The sequence below is a fragment of the Choloepus didactylus genome, chromosome 10 (genome assembly GCF_015220235.1).
Source record: "Choloepus didactylus isolate mChoDid1 chromosome 10, mChoDid1.pri, whole genome shotgun sequence".
In the NCBI taxonomy this organism is placed as follows: Eukaryota; Metazoa; Chordata; class Mammalia; order Pilosa; family Megalonychidae; genus Choloepus; species Choloepus didactylus.
In genome coordinates this window covers 130,647,730-130,667,024 of record NC_051316.1, presented here as the reverse complement: position 1 = coordinate 130,667,024, position 19,295 = coordinate 130,647,730, and the positions used below count along the sequence as shown (strand labels likewise).

At 44.7% G+C, this 19,295-nt stretch overlaps 1 protein-coding gene across 3 annotated transcripts in view; it reads right to left on the bottom strand.

Annotated features, from left to right (window-relative positions):
* The window catches only part of CAMSAP1 (calmodulin regulated spectrin associated protein 1), a 113,850-nt gene that overhangs the window by 54,555 nt on the left and 40,000 nt on the right, over positions 1 to 19,295 (bottom strand). For all 3 annotated transcript variants that reach the window (XM_037796945.1, XM_037796947.1, XM_037796946.1), the window contains exons 3-4: positions 16,022 to 16,284; positions 14,900 to 15,061 (exon numbers count right to left, since the gene is read on the bottom strand). In XM_037796945.1, the coding sequence (XP_037652873.1) occupies positions 14,900 to 15,061; positions 16,022 to 16,284 (425 nt within the window). The remainder of the gene's footprint in view (positions 1 to 14,899; positions 15,062 to 16,021; positions 16,285 to 19,295) is intronic.

The window sequence follows — 19,295 nt, the reverse complement described above, 5'->3', positions numbered from 1 at the left end:
GGAGGGATATGGGATTCTTGGTAATGGTGTTGTTTTCTGTCCTTACTATTGTATTGTATGAGATGTTATTTTTCTTTTTATCATCTTTTTTATTATCTGCTAAAAAAAAAAACAACTTTTTCTTTTAGTAATCAATATGTTCAAGTGCTGATTGTGGTTGATAAATGTACAACTTTATGATGATACCATGAACGACTGACTGTATTGTAGATAAATGTATGGTATGTGACTATAACTCTATAAAACTGTAGGAAAAAAAATCAATTAATGTAATTCACCAACTCACCAGACTAAAGAAGGAAAACACCTATCTGTATCTTAAGATACAGAAAGCGCATTTGACAAAATTCAACATCTACTCATGAAAAAAAAAAAATCCTCAGCAAACTAAGAACAGAAGGGAACTTCTTTCACCTAATAAAGGGTGTCTCTGAAAACTGTCAGCTTTCATTTTAATAACAAAGGACTGAATGCTTTTTTCCCTAACACAAGGCAAAAGTATCTGTTTTCACCACTTCTATTCAATATTCTACAGATGATCCTAACCAGTACAATAAAGCAAAAAATAATAATAGCTTTTTTTAAAATAAAGAGCATACAGATTAGAGGGAAAGAAGTAAACCTATCTTTATTCATAGACAACATAGTCTTGTACGTAGAAAATCTTAAGGAATCTACAAAAATGCCATCAGAACTAGTAAATTTATAGCAAGGTCTGAAAAGATAAGATAAATATACAAATAAGGAATTGGATTTCTATACACTGACAACAAACAACTAGAAAGTGAAATTTAAAATAGTAGAATAAAAAAATATGAAATGTTTAGGAATAAATTTAACAAACCATATATAATACCCTTACACTGAAAAACTCTTAAAGCAATGCTGAGAGAAATTAAAGAAAATCTCTATAAATGAAGAGATATGCAACATGTTTATGGACAAGAAGACCCAATACTGATAACATGTCAATTCTCCCCAAATTGATCAAGACTCAATGCATTCCCAATCAAAATCCCAGCAAGTGTTTTTTTTTCTTTTCTGTTTTTTTTTTTCTTTGTAGAAACTGAGAAGCTGATTCTGAAGTTCATGTGGAAATGCAAAGGAGCTAGAATACCTAAAACAATTTTTAAACAGATAAATAGGAGACTGACTGTAAGAAAGGGTTAAGTTTAGCTTTCACATAAAGGCAACATGGTGTAGGGAAAATGAAAACTAGACAAGACTAGCTCAAACTGGCTCCACAGTTAAAGGGAAGGAGGGGGGCCCGGACATAAACCCAGAGGGGGCGCTCCGAAAGGCAGGCTCGTTAGCGCTCTCGGATAGCCTGTACCCTCTGGAGTATCCAGCCAATGGGGAAACGGGAGGGACTTGCATGTTAGGCCTAGGATATAAATTTTGCTGTGTTCTATTGTTCGGTGCACCTGCCATGTTTCTTTGATGGTGCACCTGTTCTTGCAAGATCGTGAATAAATTCTTTTCTCCTCCACAATCGTGTGACCATTTATTACAGCGTTCTTTCCAATATGACTTTCCCAATTACAAGTCTACTGTAAAAAATAAAACTTCAGTATCTGTGATGATTTGGATGTTTTATGTTCTCCAAAATGCCATTATCTCTGAAGTAGTCTTTTGTGGGCAGGAAACATATTGGTGTTGATTGGGTTGGAGACTTCTGATTGGATGTTTCCGTGGAGATGTGATCACTCAACTGTGGGCGAAATCTTTCACTGGATAATTTCCATAGAGGTGTGGCCCCACCCATTCAGCGTGGGCCTTGATTAGTTTACTAGGGCACTATATAAGCTCAGACAGAAGGAGTGAGCTTCCTACAGCCAAGAGAGACACTTGGAAGAAGGCACAGGAGCTGAGAGAGGAGCTGCAGATGAGAGACAGTCTGAAGAAGGCCACTGAAAGTAGACTCTTGCTGCGGAGAAGCTAAGAGAGGACAAATGCCCCTAGAGCAACTGAGAGTGACATTTTGGAGAGGAGCTGAAGCCCAGAGAGGAACGTCCTGGGAGAAAGCCATTCTGAAACCAGAACTCCAGAGCAGATGCCAGCCACGTACCTTCCTAGCTAAAAAAGGTTTCCGGACACCACTGGCCATCCTCCAGTGAAGGTACCTGATTGCTGATGTGTTATCTTGGACACTTTATGTCCTTAAGACTGTAACTGTGTAACCAAATAAACCCTCTTTATAAAAGCCAGTCCATTTCTGTTGTTTTGCATTCCGGCAGCATTAACAAACTGGAACATAACCAAGACATGCTCAGTGGAACAGAACGGAGCCCCAAAATAGACTCACATATACGAGCTCACTTGATTTTCAACCAAGCTGCCAAGGAAGTTCAATGAGGAAAGGAAAAGCACTTCCACAAATGGTTAAGAACAACTGATACTGTACGAAAAAAATTAACCTCAACCCTTCCCTCACATCATTCACAAAAATGAACTCAAAACAGATCATAGAGCTATACCTAAGAGCAAAACCTAAAAAGCTTCCAGAAGAAAACATAGGAGAAAATCTTCACAACCCTGGAGTAGGTAAATATTCCTTAGACAAGACACAAAAAGGACAAACTATAAAGGAAAAAGTTCATAAACTAGACTACGAAAAGCTCTAAAGCCTTTGACTTTTTACAGACACTGTCAAGAAAAAGAAAAGGTGGCCACAGGCGAGGTGAAAATATTAGAATTCGTAAGTCAAATAAAATATTTGGTTCCTGTAGATACCTGAAATCTTACAACTGAATCAGTAATAGAACAACCCAATTAAAACTTGGGCAAAATATGTGAATTAATATTTCACAAAAACTGTATATACATAAATAGTCAATGAGTAAATGAAAAAATGCTTAACATCTTTAGTCAAGAGGAAAATGCAATTCAAAACCACATTGGCCACAGAACTAAACAACACAGAGAACGCTGATGTGAACTGTGGACTGCAGTTCCCGGTATAATTATAGTATCGCCTCACCAGCAGTAACAAAGGCGCCACACTATGTGACGTGCTAGTAACAGGGAAAACTATGCACCAGGCAGGTATGTGGGAACCCTATACTTGCTGCATGATTTTTCTGTAAACCTACAACTGTTCTAATAAAACAACCAATCAATCAATCATTAAAAACCATAGACATGCTACACGCAAAGGGCTGAAAGTAGCAGACCGACCACACCAGGTACTGACGAGGCTGTAGTGCAGTGGATTCTCCATCTTGCTGGTACAAACATAAAATGGTACAAGCATTTATAAAACTGTTTGGCAGTTTCCTCTAAAGTTAACTACATACTTATCACATGGGCCAGCGACTCACCTCCTAAGACTAACGATGTGTACCCAAGTGGTCCCGCAGCTTCACTCAGAAAAGGCGAACCCTGGAAACAACCCAAACGTCCACCCCCAGGTGACGGGGAAACACACTGTGGAACAGTCACACAGCAGCATTCTACGGGCAGTAGAAAAAAACAAACTACTGACTCGTGCAATAACCCAGATCGATCTCAAGCGCCCTGCATCCAGTAAGACCCAGAGGCACAAAGGGCACGTTCCAGAGAGACGGCAGAACGAGACCCCTGGTTCGGTTCCTCCACAGACCTTAAACAGCTAGCAGAGTCTGGCAGAAGCACAGAGTTCAGAAAAACAGCTGAAGTGTCACCACCAATGGGCTAGCACTCATTCAAGCAAAAGGCAACTGAAAAGTGCTAGAAAGCCTCGTGGCTGCAACGCTGACCCCACCCCACCCCTCCCTGGCTCAGGGAGGAGCTGGCCTGAGCCCCCAGCGCAGTCCCAGGTTCTGGTTCAGAAGGAGCAGAGTAACCCCTACGCGCATCCTGGGGTACGTGTCAGTCTGTACCGAGTTACCTAGTGGCAGCCTGAAGGAATGAAGCAAGACACTCATCTATGGCTCACCGTCCAGCACTTACCCTGCACACAGAAGCAGCTCACAAGCAACTGAATCAGCATAAGAAATAATCAAATTACAGTGGCCTGGGGCAAAGCATGACTGGCTTTTAGACCCACAAAAGAGCGGACAGGACTGGGAGGAAAGACAAGACACACGGTCACAAAAGACCAGAGAGGGCCCTGTGCTTGGGTCTTGGGCTGTTCTCCAGGTTGACTGTCAGGAAAGCTAAACTCCGAAGGACAACACCAGCCACCACAGAGCCAATCCTAAGAGACTGTGTGCTAGTTTGGGGCTGTTATGTACCCCACAAAGACCAAGTTCTTTTAATCCATTCTCATGGGGGCAGACCTATTGTGGGTGGGACCTTTGGTTAGGTTATTTCAATTGAGATATGATCCAGCCCATTCAAGGTGGGTCTTAATTCTTTACCGGAGACCTTTGTGAAGAGGATGATAAACAATAAAAGCCCAGAGAGCTGAGAGAGTAGCACCCAGAGACATTTGGAGACACCCACTGAAACCAGAACCAGGAGAGAAGGACCCGCAGATGTCGCCGTGTGCCTTCCCACGTGACAGAGGAACCCCGGGTGCCAGCAGCCTTTCCTCAGAGAAGGTATCTTCCTCTTGATGCCTCAATTTGGACATCTTTGTGGTCTTCAAACTGTACATTTGTAACCTAATAAAACCCCATTGAAAAAGCCAACCCATTTCTGGTATATTGCATTCCAGCAACTTTAGCAAAACGAAACACTATGGAAAGTGTTTGTTTATTTGTATTAGGTCCTGGCTCTCAAGAAAATCTCTATCATATCATGAGCTGGGTAGAAAGTTAAGGATTACACACCACAGAGAGTAAATTCCTGAGTTAACACATTAAAATACTTAAAACATATCATGTGCAAGAAAAGATTATAAGTCATACAAAGAAACAACAAACAATGGCCCATCCAAAGAAGTAAGATAAAATGTCAGAAACCATCAATTAAGACGAGACTCTGGATACACCAGGTGAAGACTTTTTAAAAATGGTCTTAAATATGCTCAAAAAGCTAAAGGAAAACACAGAGAACTAAATGATATCAGGTAAACAACACATGAACAAAGTAAGAATTTTAGCAAAGAATAAGAATTACAAAAAGGAACCAATCAGAAATATTGGAGCTGAAGATCAATAACTGAAATAAAAAATTACCTAGAGGGATTAAACAGCAGATTGGAGTTGGCAGAAGAATCAGAGAACTTGAAGATAAGACAACTGAAATGATTTAGTCTGGAAGGAGCAGAAAGAAATAAGAATGAATAAAGTGAGCAGGGCCTAAAGACCTGTGGGACACCATCAAGGGTGCCAACATGAGCACAATGGGGGTCCCAGAAGGGGGAGAGAGGGCAAAGCAGGCAGAAAGGACAGTCAAAGAAAGAACAGCTGGAAACTTCCCAAATACAACAAAAGACATGAATATATGCACTCAAGAAGCTCAAAAAACTCCAGGCAGGATAAAGGCAAAGAGATCTATATCCAGACACATTATAATCAAACCACAGAATGCCAAAGCAAAAAAGACCCCGGAAAGCTGCAAGGGACGTGATGGGTCAAGAACAAGAGACTCAATAAGACTGGGGTCAACTTCTCATTGGAAATCACAGAGGCAAATGGGCAGTGGGATGACAAAAGCAAAGGGCTGAAAGGAAAGAACTGCCAGTCAAGAATGTTATATCCAGCAGAACTTCCAAAAAATGAGGGAGACACTGATACATTCCCAGATAACAAAAACTGAGGGAGTTCATTGCCATGAGACTCACCAACTAGGAAGGCTAAAGGGAGTTCTTCAGATTAAAAGGAAAGGACACTAGGCAGCAGGCTAAAACCATACATTCTAGTTTGCTAATACTGCCAGATTGCAAAACACCAGAAATGGATTGCCTTTTATAAAGGGGGCTTATCTGGTTACACAGTTACAGTCTTAAGGCCATAAAGTGTCCAAGCTAACACATCAACAACTGGGTACCTTCGCTGGAGGATGGCCATTGGCATCCAGAAAACCTGTTAGCTGGTAAGGCACGTGGCTGGCGTCTGCTCCAGAGTTCTGGTTTCAAAATGGCTTTCTCCCAGAACATTCCTCTCTAGGCTGCAGTTCCTCAAAAATGTCACTCTTAGTTGCTCTTGGAGTGTTTGTCCTCTCTCAGCTTCTCTGAAGCAAAAGTCTGATTTCAACAGCCATCTCCAAACTGTTTCTCATCTGCAGCTCCTCTCTCATCTCCTGTGCATTCTTCAAAGTGTCCCTCTTGACTGTAGCAAGCTCGCTCCTTCTGTCTGAGCTTATACAGTGCTCTAGTAAACTAATCAAGGCCCACGCTGAATGGGTGGGGCCACATCTCCATGGAAATTATCCAATGAAAGATCTCACCCACAGTTGAGTGATCACATCTCCATGAAAACATCCAATCAAATGTCTGCAACCCAATCAACACCAATACGTTTCCTGCCCACACAAGACTATATCAAAGATAATGGCATTTTGGGGGACATAATACATCAAACCAGCACACCACATAAAGAAATAAAGATCTATGGGAAATGAAAAAAATGCACCTACTGCAAACTACGGACCATAAAAACAGTACTATCCCAATATTATCTCATCAACAGTAACAAATGTGCCACACCAACACTAGGGGTCAACAGTAGGGGGGATACAGGGTATGGGGTGTTAGGGGTTTTCTTTTTTATGTCTATTTGTTATTTTTCTTTTTGGAGTAATGAAAATGTTCTAAAATTGATTGTGGTGATGACTGCACAACTACGGGATAATACTGTGACCCACTGACTGTTACTTTGGATGCATTAAATGGTGTATGGATATATCGCAATAAAATTCACCTTAAAGAAAAAGATAAGTAGTTGCCATGGGTTCAGGAAGAGGAGGCAAGAGATGCATATGTGGAGCCCAAGGATTTTTTAGGGAAGTGAAACTATTCTGTATATCTTATTGGTGGATATATTGCATTATACATTTGTCAAAACCCATAGAACTGCTTACAGAAACAGTGAACCCTAATGTAAATTATGGACTTTAGTTACTAATAATGTATCAATATTAGTTATCAATTGTAACAAATATACCACACTGATGCAAGACAATAATACAGGGGAAACGATATGGGGTGGAGGGATGATATGTGAGAACTCTACTTTCTGTGCAATTTTTCTGTAAAACCTAAAACTGCTCTAAAAATACAGTTTATTACTTAGAAAAAGAAAAAGATCTCCAGGAAAGGTGACACCGTCTCTGGTTTGGGGTACACAATGTATAAAGGTGTATTTACAACAGGAACAGTGTGAAGGCCATGGGACAGAAGAGTCCAGGGACTCTGAGTACACTACACCAGAGTACACTACTGAAGTTAAGCTGGGATCAAATCAAATGAGACTGTCATGATTTAGGATGTTAAATTTAAGCCTCATAGAAACCACAAAGAAACTATCTGTAAAATATTCACAAGAGGAAACAAGGGACTCTAAATGGTCCACTACAAAAGATTAACTAACTACAGTAACAGAAGTAAGCAGGCAGTAATGGAAGAACTGAGGACAAAAAAAAAAAAGCCTTCAAAAAAACAAATAGCAAAATGGCAAAAGAAAGCAGCTACTTTATTGGTATTATCAGTAGCAAATTTCAATGTAAACAGAGTCAACTCTCCAGTCAAAAGGCAGAGGCTGGAAGAATGGATAAAAAAGCATGACCCAGCTATTTGCTGTTTACAAGAGGCTCACCTTAAATTCAAAGACAGGAGTAGGTCAAAAGTGAAAGGATGGAAAAAAATATTCAACACAAACAGTACCCAAAAGAGAGCTGGGTGGCTGCGCTAATATCAGATAAAACAGACGTTAAGTTAAAAACTGTTAAAAGGAACAAAGGACACTATATACTGATAAGAGGATCAACACATCAAAAACATGTAACAATTACAAATATACACACACCTAACAATAGAGACCCAAAATATACGAAGCAAATACTGACGAATTTCAAAGGAGAAATAGACAGTTCTATACTAACAAAAAGGAGAAGACATCAACACAGGACCTTCAATAATAATACAGTGTCTAGACAGAAGAACGGTAAGGACCTGGAGGACCTGAACAACACTCCAAACCAATTAGACTTCACAGACACATACAGAACCCTCCACCCAGCAACAATAGAATTCACACTCTTCTCAAGTGCACATGGATCATTCTCTAGGACAGACCATATGTGTATGTCACAAAACAAGTCCCAAGAAATTTTTAAAAGCCTGAAATCATACACAGTGTATCTTCTCCAACCACAATGGAATGACATTAGAAATCAATAACAGAAGGAGAAAAGGAAAATTCACAATGATGTGAAAATTAATGAGTAGACTCTTGAGCTGGTTTGTATATATTATGTCCCCCAGAAAAAGCCATATTCCTTAATGCAATCTGTGGTGGCAGATATATTAGTGGTGATTAGGTTGGAACCTTCTGATTGAGTGTTTCCATGGAGATGTGACCCACCCAACTGTGACTGATACCTTTGATTAGGGTGTGACCTCTTGATTGAATGTTTCCAGGGAAATGTGGCCCCGCCCATTCAGGGTGGGTCTTGATTAGTTCACTGGAGTCCTAAAGAAAAGAGCTCACAGAGGGACCTCGAGCAACTGAGAGTGACATTTTGAAGAGGAGTTGCAGCTAAGAGAGGACAAAACGCCCCAAGAGCAACATTTTGGAGAATGCCATTTTGAAACATAACTTGGGAGCAAGCGGTCACCAGCCCCATGTGCCTTCCCAGCTAACAGAGGGTTTCCATATGCCACTGGCCTTTCTCCAGTGAAGGTACCTGATTGTTGATGCCTTACCTTGGACACTTTATGGCCTTAAGACCGTAACTGTGTAACCAAATAAACCCCCTTTATAAAAGCCAATCCATTTCTGGTGTTTGCAACACGACGGCATCAGCAAACTGGAACTCTTAAACAACCAATGAGTCAAAGAAGAAATCACAAGGAAAATTAGGCAGTATCTTGAGGCAAATGAAGAAAGTGAAAACACAACATACCAAAACTTATGGGATGCAGCTAGGGCAGTGCTCAGAGAAAAATTTATAGCTGTGAATGTTTACATGAAAAAAAGAAGACCCCAATCAGTAACCTAACTTCACACCTAGAGGAAATAGAAAAAGAAGAGCAAACAAAAGCCAAATGAGTAGAAGGAAGGAAAGAGTAAAGATCAGAGCAGAGATAAATGCAATAGAGAACAGAAAACAAGCCAGAATATCAATAAACCAAAAGTTGGTTCTTGGAAAAGATCAAAAAAATTGGCAAACTTTCCGTTACACTGATAAAGAAAAAAGTTACAGGGCACAAATAACTAATATGAGAAATGAAAGTGGGGACATTACTACTGAACCCACAGAAACAAAAATGATTATAAGAGGATACTATGAACAATCATATGCCAACAATTTAGATAACATACCTAAAACAGACAAATTCCTAGAAACAGACAAATCCCCTAAACTGAGTCAAGAAGTAGAAAAATCTCAGCAGACCTATAAGGAGTAAAGAGATTGAATCACTAATCAAAGTCCTCCAAAAAAAAAAAAAAAAGTTCAGGGCCAAAGGACTTCACTGGTGTATTTTACCAAACATTCCAAGAAGAATTAACATAAATCCTGCTCAAACCCTTCCAAAAAACTGAAGAGGAGGAGACAGTCCCTAACTCATTCTAGGAGGCCAGCATCACCCTCACACCAACGCTAGATAATCACAAGGAAAAAAACTGCAGGCCAAAATCCCTCATGAATATAGGTGCAAATATCCTCAACAAAATACTAGCTTACCAAATCCAACAGCACAGAAAAAGGTTTCCCTAGGACAACTAAGTGGGATGTACCCCAGGAATGCAAGGATGTCTCAAAATAAGAAAATCAATGTAATAAACCGCATCAACAGAATGAAGGGAGAAAACCACAAGATCACTTCAACTGACACAGAAGAGGCATCTGACAAAATCCAGCACCCTGTCTTGATAATAGCACTGAGAAAATCAGGAATAGAAGGAAATTGCCTCAAGAAGGTAAAGGGTATATATGAAAAACCCACAGCTAACTTCATAAACCAGCAGGAACAGACTGAAAGCTTTCCCTTTCAGGAAACAAGAAAAGGAAAAAAACAAGGATGCCCACTTTCACTACTGCAGTTCAACCTTAAACTGGAAGTTCTAGCCAAAGCAATCAGACAAGAAAAATAAATTAAAAACATCCAAATTGAAAAGGAAGTAAAACTTTCTCTATTTGCAGATGACATGATCATATATAGAGAAAATCTCAAAGAATCTACAAGAAAGTTACTTGAGCTAATAAATAAATTAAGCAGAGTACAAGAACAACACGCAAAAATCAGTGGTATTTTTATAGACCCAGCAATGAACAATCCACAAAAGAAATCAAGAAAACAATTTCTTTTACAATAGTCATTAAAAGAATCAAATAACTAAGAATAAATTTAACTAGGGATGCAAAAGACCCTATATATGGAAAACTAAAAGAACACTGCTGAAAGAAATTAAGTCCCAAATAAATGGAGAAACATTCTGTGTTCATGGATTGGAAGACTAAATATCATTAAGATGGTAATACTACCCAAAGCAATTTACAGATTCAATGCAATCCCAATCAAAATGCCAACAGCCTTCTTCACAGAAATGCAAAAGCCAATCATCAAATTCATATGGAAGGACAAGGGGCTCCAATAAGCAAAACCCATCTTGAGAAAAGGCGAACAAAGCTGGAGGATTCGTATCTCCCAATTTCAAAACTTATTTCAAAACTACAGTAATCAAAACAGTGTAGTAATAAAGAACAGACATACAGACCAATGGCATGGAATTGAGAGCTCAGAAGTAAACCCTCACATCTACAGCCAATTGATTTTTGACAAGGGTGCCAAGTCCACTCAATGGGTAAAGAAGAGTCTCCAACAAATGGGGCCGGGACAACTGGATGTACAAGTGCAAAAGAATGAAAAAGGACCCCTACCTCATACCATATAGAAAAATTAACTCAAAATGGACCAAAGACCTAAGTATAAGAATTAAAGCAACTGTTAAAGAGGCTGAAAATGAGATAAGACTTTGATTGGAGATACGAATGAAATGGACTTGGTTGAGAATGGGGCAGATCAGACTAAAAGGTCGAGGATGATATTGACTGTGTTTTAAAACTTTGGCTTCTGTGTGGGACCAAAGAAGAGATGTTTATTTGGTGCAAAATCTATATTTTCTGTAGCACACTAAATAATTTAACTTATATGGTTAGTTTACTCAAATACCACAATTACATGGAAACTTGAATACAGAGTGAGATCAGGTTGGTTTGAATAGATTAGTGTGAAGCACCAATACGAGATCAGGTTGGTTTGAATACGTTAGTGTGAAGCCCCAATACATTCCAGAGTAATTTGGGCAGAGAAAAAAAGTATCTGGAAAGTCCCCTTGAGGGACTTGGGAAAAATGTGGAAATATTAAACTTCCCCACCTATGGAATTCCTGATATACTCACAAGCATTGGGGACTACCAGTTTAGTAGGCCAAGCCCTCGATCTTGGGATTTAGCCTTATGAAGCGTGTTACTGCAAAGGAGAGGCTAAGCCAGCTTATAATTGTGCCTGAGTTTCACCCCCAGAGAACCTCTTTTGTTGCTCAGATGTAGCCTCTCTCTCTAAGCCAACTTGGCAGGTGAACCTGCTGCCCTCCCCACTACGTGAGACATGATTCCCAGGAGAGTAAATCTCCCTCGCAACGTGGGACGTGACTCTCAGGGATGAGCCTGGACCCAGCACCATAGGATTAAGAAAGCCTTCTGGACCAAAAGAGGGAAGGAAATGAAACAAAATAAAGTTTCAGTGGCTGAGAGATCTCAAATGGAGTTGAGATGTTGTGCCCGTTTGAATGTATTATGTCCCCCAAAACGCCATTATCTTTGATATAATCTTGTGTGGGCAGAAGTATCAGTGTTGAATAAGTTGTAATTCTTTGAGTGTTTCCATGGAGATGCACCCCACTCAACTGTGGGTGATGACTCTAATTGGATAGTTTATGTGCTGCCCATTCAGCGTGGGCCTTAATTAGTTTACTAGAGCACTATAAAGCTCAGACAGAAGGAGCGAGCTTGCTACAGTCAAGAGGGACACTTTGAAGAATGCACAGAAGCTGAGAGAGTAGCTGCAGATGAGAGAGAGTTTGAAGATGGCCGTTGAAAGCAGACTCTTGCTCCCAAGAAGCAAAAAGAGGACAAACATCCCAAGAGCAACTGAGAGTGACATGTTGAAGAGGAGCTGTGGCCTAGAGAGAAACATCTGGGAGAAAGCCATTTTGAAATCAGAACTTGGAGCAGATGCCAATCATGTGCTTTCCCAGCTAACAGAGGTTTTCCGGATGCCACTGGCCATCCTCCAGTGAAGGTACCCGAATGTTGGTGCGTTACCTTGGACACCTTATGGCCTTAAGACTGTAACAGTGTAACCAAATAAACCCCCTTTATAAAAGCCAGTCCAGTTCTGGTGTTTTGCATCCCGGCAGCATTAGCAAACTAGAACAGAGCTCATTCTGGAGGTTACTCTTATGCATTATACAGCTATCCCTTTTTAGTTTTTAGTTTATTAGAATAGCTAGAAGAAAATAGCTGAAACTGTTGAACTGTAACCTAGTAGCCTTTATTCTTGAAGATGACCATATAACTATATAGCTTATACGGTGTGACTGTGTGACTGTGAAAACCTTTTGGCTCCCACTCCCTTTACCCAGTGTATGGACAGAAGAGTAGAAAAATGGGGGAAAAAAAGTAAATGAATAATAAGGCAGGAAGAGGGGTACAGGATGTTTTGGGTGTTCTTTTTTACTTTTATCTTTATTCTTATTTTTACTTTTATTTTTTGGAGTAATGAAAACATACAAAAATTTATTGTGGTGATGAATGCACAACTATATGATGATACCTGAGCAACAGCACACTTCGGATGATTGCAGTTATATATCTCAATAAACATACTTCAATAGAATTGTGTTAAATAAAAATAAACAATAAAACTAATCTACAGTGACGAAAGCAGATCAGCAGTTGTCAGGGCCAGGACAGAGGGATTAAGAGTCAGAGGAGGCCTTTCTCTAAAATGTGAGGTGAGAACCAGAACACACTCGTGAAGAACCGAGCGATGCCCCTGAAGGTACATGGAGCACCTTCCACGTACCAGCCAGGTCCCAGAGCAAGACACAAGGCAGCCAGGGCCTGGGAGCCACAGTGAGTGAACGGCAACCCCCTCAACTCCTCGGAGACCTAAAGGAGAGGGGAACAAGCATCCCCTCCCCAAGAAGGCCAAAGACAGCGAACAAGCAACAGCTGATGCAACTGGAAGAACGCTCACTACACTTAACACAAAAATCAGCTTACAATACAATGCACAGATTCCAATTATATTTTTAAGTCTATGTCACCTAGAAATAAATAAAAAGTAAAAGACTCTATATCAAAACCTTAACCATGTTTGTAGATGGCAAGATAATGAGCAATTTACATTTTGTTCTTTTTGTCCATACATTTCTAACTTTTCTATAATAACCATATCATTTCTTTTATTAAAAGGGGAAAAAAATCAATAAAGGTTGTTACAGAAAGGTTGAAATTTGCATTTGAACACAGGAGCTCATGCTAGGGTGATGGAGATATTTCCCAGAGGCTCGACTGGTCTACGGACGCACACACCATCCGGAAACGACAGCCAACCCCTCGGGGTGTGTCCCCCCCCAGTGTCGGGGGCGAGGTGGGAGTGTCTGAGGCCCGGTGTCTACCACAAAGGCGCTTCCACTGGAGGAGGCAGACGGGGGAGCCGACAGGGGTGGGGACGTGGGGGCTGGCCGGGCGCTGGCCAGCTCTGGAGTCCCCCCAGCAGCCCCAGCAAAGAGAGCGGCTTCCTCCACCCCCCTTGTGGCAAGTCTGCCCCCCAAGCTGGCTCCCTCGACCCAAATCCGAGTAGGAAACAACTGAAGACCAGGGCGGCTACCTCAGACAAAAATCTCACACCGTTTCCCCAGTCCCTGCGGTAAACACAGACTTGCCTGTCCATGATGAAAGCCGCATTTCAAGGGCAGTCCTCACTCACAGAAGGCCCTCTGGCCCAGCTCCACCACTTTCTGAGATTAATCCCCCAGTCGCTAGTTCTTATTTCACCTCCAAAGCCCTTATATTCAAAGACTACAGTGCAAATTCTATAATAAAATAATTTATGTTTTCTTCCACAAGGCTCTTATCCACTAACACGACTTCGCCTGGGGCTTCTCGCTCTCCCCTTTCTTCTTGTTGAACAGTGTGTGCAAGTAAGGAGGCTTACGAGCCAAAGGCTCCGGTTAGGGATTCTATAAATAATTACACGCTACTAAAGAGAAACCTTCTTATATCCATGATATGAAAGACTACATCGTAAGCTTCTATATGTAAAAGGAGATATTCAGGAAGATACCGTTTCTCTCTTAAAATCAAAGTGCCTCCTAAAATTGAGAATCTTGAAGAGTATACAGGTGATTTTAGTTTTTTTAAGATAAAAATAAAAATAATTTCTTAATTTAAACCATAAACACATACCGCATTTTCAAAAATAAATCATCATATTTACCCGTTTTCTTTTGCTGCTCAGAGGCAGCTCCTGCTTTACCTAACAGCATGCACATTTCCGCTACATTACGCAGTGCGTTCCCCGTGACAGATCCAGGGCTGCCCTGTTCCTATCAGCACCCAGGAGAGGCTCGGGGCTCCAAGGAGCACCCCCAGACACCAGCAGGAGGCCAGGCACACCTCACTCGGGATAGTCTCTGACTGGGACACCCACCTGGGACCACACCTTGCTCGGGACGGTCACTGACCCGGGGACAGCCGCTGACCGGGACGCCCACCTGGGCCCCGGGCCGGCACTCACCTTGTTGATCCAGAACACCATGGCATCCTCCAGATCGTAGGGAAGCTCCTTCGAGGCACTGAAGGTAGAGAAGCGCTTGACGCTGGCCACCACCTTCTCGATGCTGATCATGCCCACGGTGTAAGCCATCATCAGGGCGTCGATCATCGCCATGTGGGGGCTCTGGGGGCGAGAGACGCACAACCCCCAAGTGGCAGAGAACTGGCACCAACCAAAGCGCCGGCCATGTTTCTTCATGTCCGTCATTCCCGCCACATGCCGCAACAGGTCTTGAGCTACACTTCCTGCCCACCATCTCGAGCCTGGCCCTGCCGGCCAAGCAGCCAATGGCAGTTAGGAAACCAAGGACCTTTCTCCAAGGTGGGCCCCGCACTGCACCATGCAGGGAAAGAGGTTTGAGAGCCCGATTTTTTCATGTTCAGAGAGCCCTGAGAGATTTCCCGGGTGTGGGGGGTGGCGCTCGGACTCTCCAGCTGGGGACAAAGGCCGCGGGGCGGCGGGGAGCCTTGCCCACGGCCGCAGGACCACGAACCAGCCTCCGGTTCCCACGGCAGAGCGCCGCGCACGAACGTCACACCGAGCCATCTTGTCACTAATGCTCATGACCCACACGTGAGCCACGTCTGAGGGTGGAAAACGGCAGAACACAGGTGCCAGTGAGCCGCCCAGGTAAAGAGGCCACAGACACCACAACGTTTAGACTTCAAATTGCCTAAAACAGTCACATCAGTCTGGCTTTCGGAAAAAGACTGCTTAGAGGGAAATTCTAGATAGTTAGGCACAAAAACGTGTATCAATCTAGCAGAACGGGCTCAGCAACTACACAGAGAGAAACCTCATCTGTAAGAAGTTTGCCTCAAAATGCTTTTAATAGACCTTAATTTAATCTCAGCCTTCACACAACCGGCACCACAAGAAAAAGAACAGAAAGGAAGCTGCTCTCTTCCCTGTTTTCCAAAACAGTCATTTACACTTAAAGAAAAGGAAGGAGCACCGCTGCACACACTCAAATCCCAACCGCCTCGCCTGACATGCTCCCGTGGCCGACCCCGAGCACGGGGGCAGACCTGGCCCGCACCCTCGGCTCCCAGGGCGTGCCACCCCGAGCCGGCCGACACTCACCATTTTTATGGGGGCACGGCTGAGGTCCGGCTCCGTCACGGGCGTGTCGTCACTCTCCATCACGTAGATCCCTTTTCGCGACAGAGCCTGGATGACAGACTGGTGTCCCTGCAAGGCGGCCGCCTGGTCCCCTTTCAGGATGAGGCCGCAGACCCGGCAGTACAGCTCACTGGACAGCAGAAGCTTGATGACGGGGGGCTTGATGTGCTCCTGCTCGTACTGGTCCACGTAGAAGGGGTCTCTGAGATCCTCAGGGATGTTGTCTGAAACGAGGGAGAGCTCCGTGAGACCACCCCAGTCAGGGCCAGTGCGAGTGCAGACAAGGGCGGGATCAGCAACGACGACTAACGACAGAGCAAGACCCAGGCTGTTGCAGAACCTCAACCTCTTCTGCACTGGCAACAGCAAATCCTAGTGACTCAGACTATACCGGGCATTCGGGCACACTCCCCCCGCTGCCCTGACGCCCGGGCCCCAACACGGGCGGTGGAAGCAGCTGTGGGAGCTCGGAGGGTGCTGGTGGAGCCCGAGGGAAACCAGACACAGTCGGGTGCGGGCCCCCACAGGGACCCATCCCAGCCAGTGGAGATGGTATGCAGGCACGTTCAGCATCGACTCCGGGGGAGGACCCAAGTGTACCCTCTCCCCAACCCTAAAACCCGGGGTGGCAACAGAGCACACCAGGCAGGAGGGGAGAGGAGAGCCCGGCCCGCTGCAGTGACAAGGAAGAGGAAGAACAGGCCACAGCCCTTCACCCAGATCTGCCTCTGCCCCAGGCTGTGTCACCGCAGTTCCAGCAATCAAGGACGACCCTCCCCAGTCCAGCAATCAAGGATGATCCTCCCTAGTCCACAAACGAGGCCAAGGCACAGAGAGGTTAAGCAATTTGCCCAAGGTCACAGAGGCAGAACCAATCTTGAAGACAATGTTTCCCGGCTGCTAAAACAAATACCACAGTGGCTAGCTCAGCAATAGAATTCATGGGCTCACGGTTTTAGAGGCTAGAATGTCTGCTTCCACTCGGGGTCAGTATCTTCTGGTCGGCCACAATGCTGGGGGTTCCTCGGCTTATCCATCACGTGGTAATAACGCACACGGCATGGTCTTCTCCTTTCTCTTCAGGGTCTCCCTGACTTCTACATTCCAGCTGCTCCCCAGGGCTTCTCTCTCTTTGTGGTCTACTTTATAAGGCCTCCAGTAAGAGGATTAAGACCCCTCCTGACTCAGCCAGGACACCCTAACTGAGGTCACCTCATCAAAAGGTTCTGCCTCCAATGGGGTCACGCCCACAGGAATGCAGTAAGATTAAGAACAGGCTTGTCTGGGGCCCACAACACCAAGCCACACACCCACACCATCCACCCATAGCCTGAGCTTTTAACTCCCCGCATACTGCCTCCCACACAAACAACACTAGAGAGCAAAGTGTGTGTGCGCGTGTGTGAACGTGTAAAATACAAAACACCAGTTATGACGACATGAACAGTCACATCTATTCTCTAAATGGGCACAGCCGTCTCCAGAAACCATCTCCCCAACTGCGCTTCTCCACCTGTTCTGCAAAGATGTCGGTGGGTTTCCCGCCCAAGAGTGGGGCCAGGGGACGCTGTGCTCCACACATCTGGGAAACACTGAGCAAACAGAGTTAAATCCATTTCTTCACGCGAGGACTCCCAGAGCCCTTCACACTATGTGCCCCAAGCCTCTGCCAGAGGGCAGAACCCCACTGATGTTTCCAGGAACCATCGCCACCTCCAGAAGAGTCTGGAAAAGGTGCTGCTGGTGGAGAAGACCCCGGAGGCCCAGCACGGAAACGACATTTAGTGCTGGGTTACGGTGGCCCAACAGGTCCTCCCTCCCGTCCTGTGGGTCCAGGTCCTGCAGCGCCTGGCCGAGGGGAACAGGGCTGACCTTCAGCCCCATACAGGAACATGGCACTGACTTGGCAATCGCTATTCCAGTCTCCCCTCACTGTTCTCCCACTTCTTTCTACGTTCTTTGTGGGCACTGTTTTCTGAGACTGAGTCACTTTAATTATAGGCCTCTGGATCCTCGTCCTTTCCCCACAGCCTCCTTCACACCTCACACGTGGTTCAGGACTGCTGGCAGTGCACTCATGCTCACACGGCTCTCACGTTTCTAAGCACTGTGCATACGTCTGGTTTGATCACCACGACAGCCCCATGGGATAAGCAGGGCAAGTGTTATTTCCGGCTCTGGAAGGCTGGGGTGGCCTGTCCATGGCTGTGTAGACATAACTAGACTCAAACCCCACAGTCTCTCCACCACATCCAACTGCGTCAAACTCTGAAGTCATCTGGAGCTCTGAAACAGAATGGGACCGGCCCTGAGAGCCAAGGAGAGCCATCACATGCACTGAAGCAAGAGGGACGGAGTGCAAGGCGGGGCCTGGTGGGGCGGGCGCACACAGAGGAGCACACGTGAGGGCTCGGGACTCGCCTCTGTGTGGGACAGAGCCAGGGCACATGTGGAGCAGATCACCCTGTGCCCAGCTGTGCCAAGAGCTCTGCTCGGATGTCCGAGAGGAGCTCCCAGCTCCTCGGGCAGGGCTCTCCTGAGGGTCAGCTGCTCAGGCCCAGCCCTCGGCCACCCGGGACGCCCGTCTTCCTCCGCAGCCCCTCTCGGCACCCACAGGCAACCCCAGGGCTTTCCCTCTGAAGTACAGTCACACCCAACAGCTTCCTCCCTCACCGCCTTCACCCACGTCCAAGCCACCCCCATCGTGCATCTGCACAATCGTAACAGAGCCACACCCAGGAGGGCCAACCCTCCTGATTCAGGGGAGGACAAGGGGGAGAGGGGACCGATGCAGGCCCAGGGCAGGCTTGTTCTAGGAACAGGGTCACTGCCCTCCCCGGGCAGGAAGGCACAGTCCATGGGCACAGGCGCAAAAAGGCACATCCTCACCGAGGTGGAAGAGAGAATCTAGGGCTGTAATGAACTGCCCCTGACAGTATACCAAGCAGAAATACGTCCCACAGGGCAGCCCACCTAGTGGAACTTTCAAAAATAATTAGTACAGGGAGGTGGGGCAAGATGGCGGCATAGAGAGGTGTGGAATTTAGTTAATCCCCCAGAGCAACTAGTAAGCAGCCAGGAAGCACTAGAAAATAGTCTGGAACAACTGACGGGGGGACATCCGTGGCCAGACAGCATCATACACCAGTCAAGAATGGATGGAACGGCTGAGATCGCAGCACAGAACTGTAAGTAAAGCCCCCCAAAGTGCAGAGCTGGTGCCCCACCCTCAGCG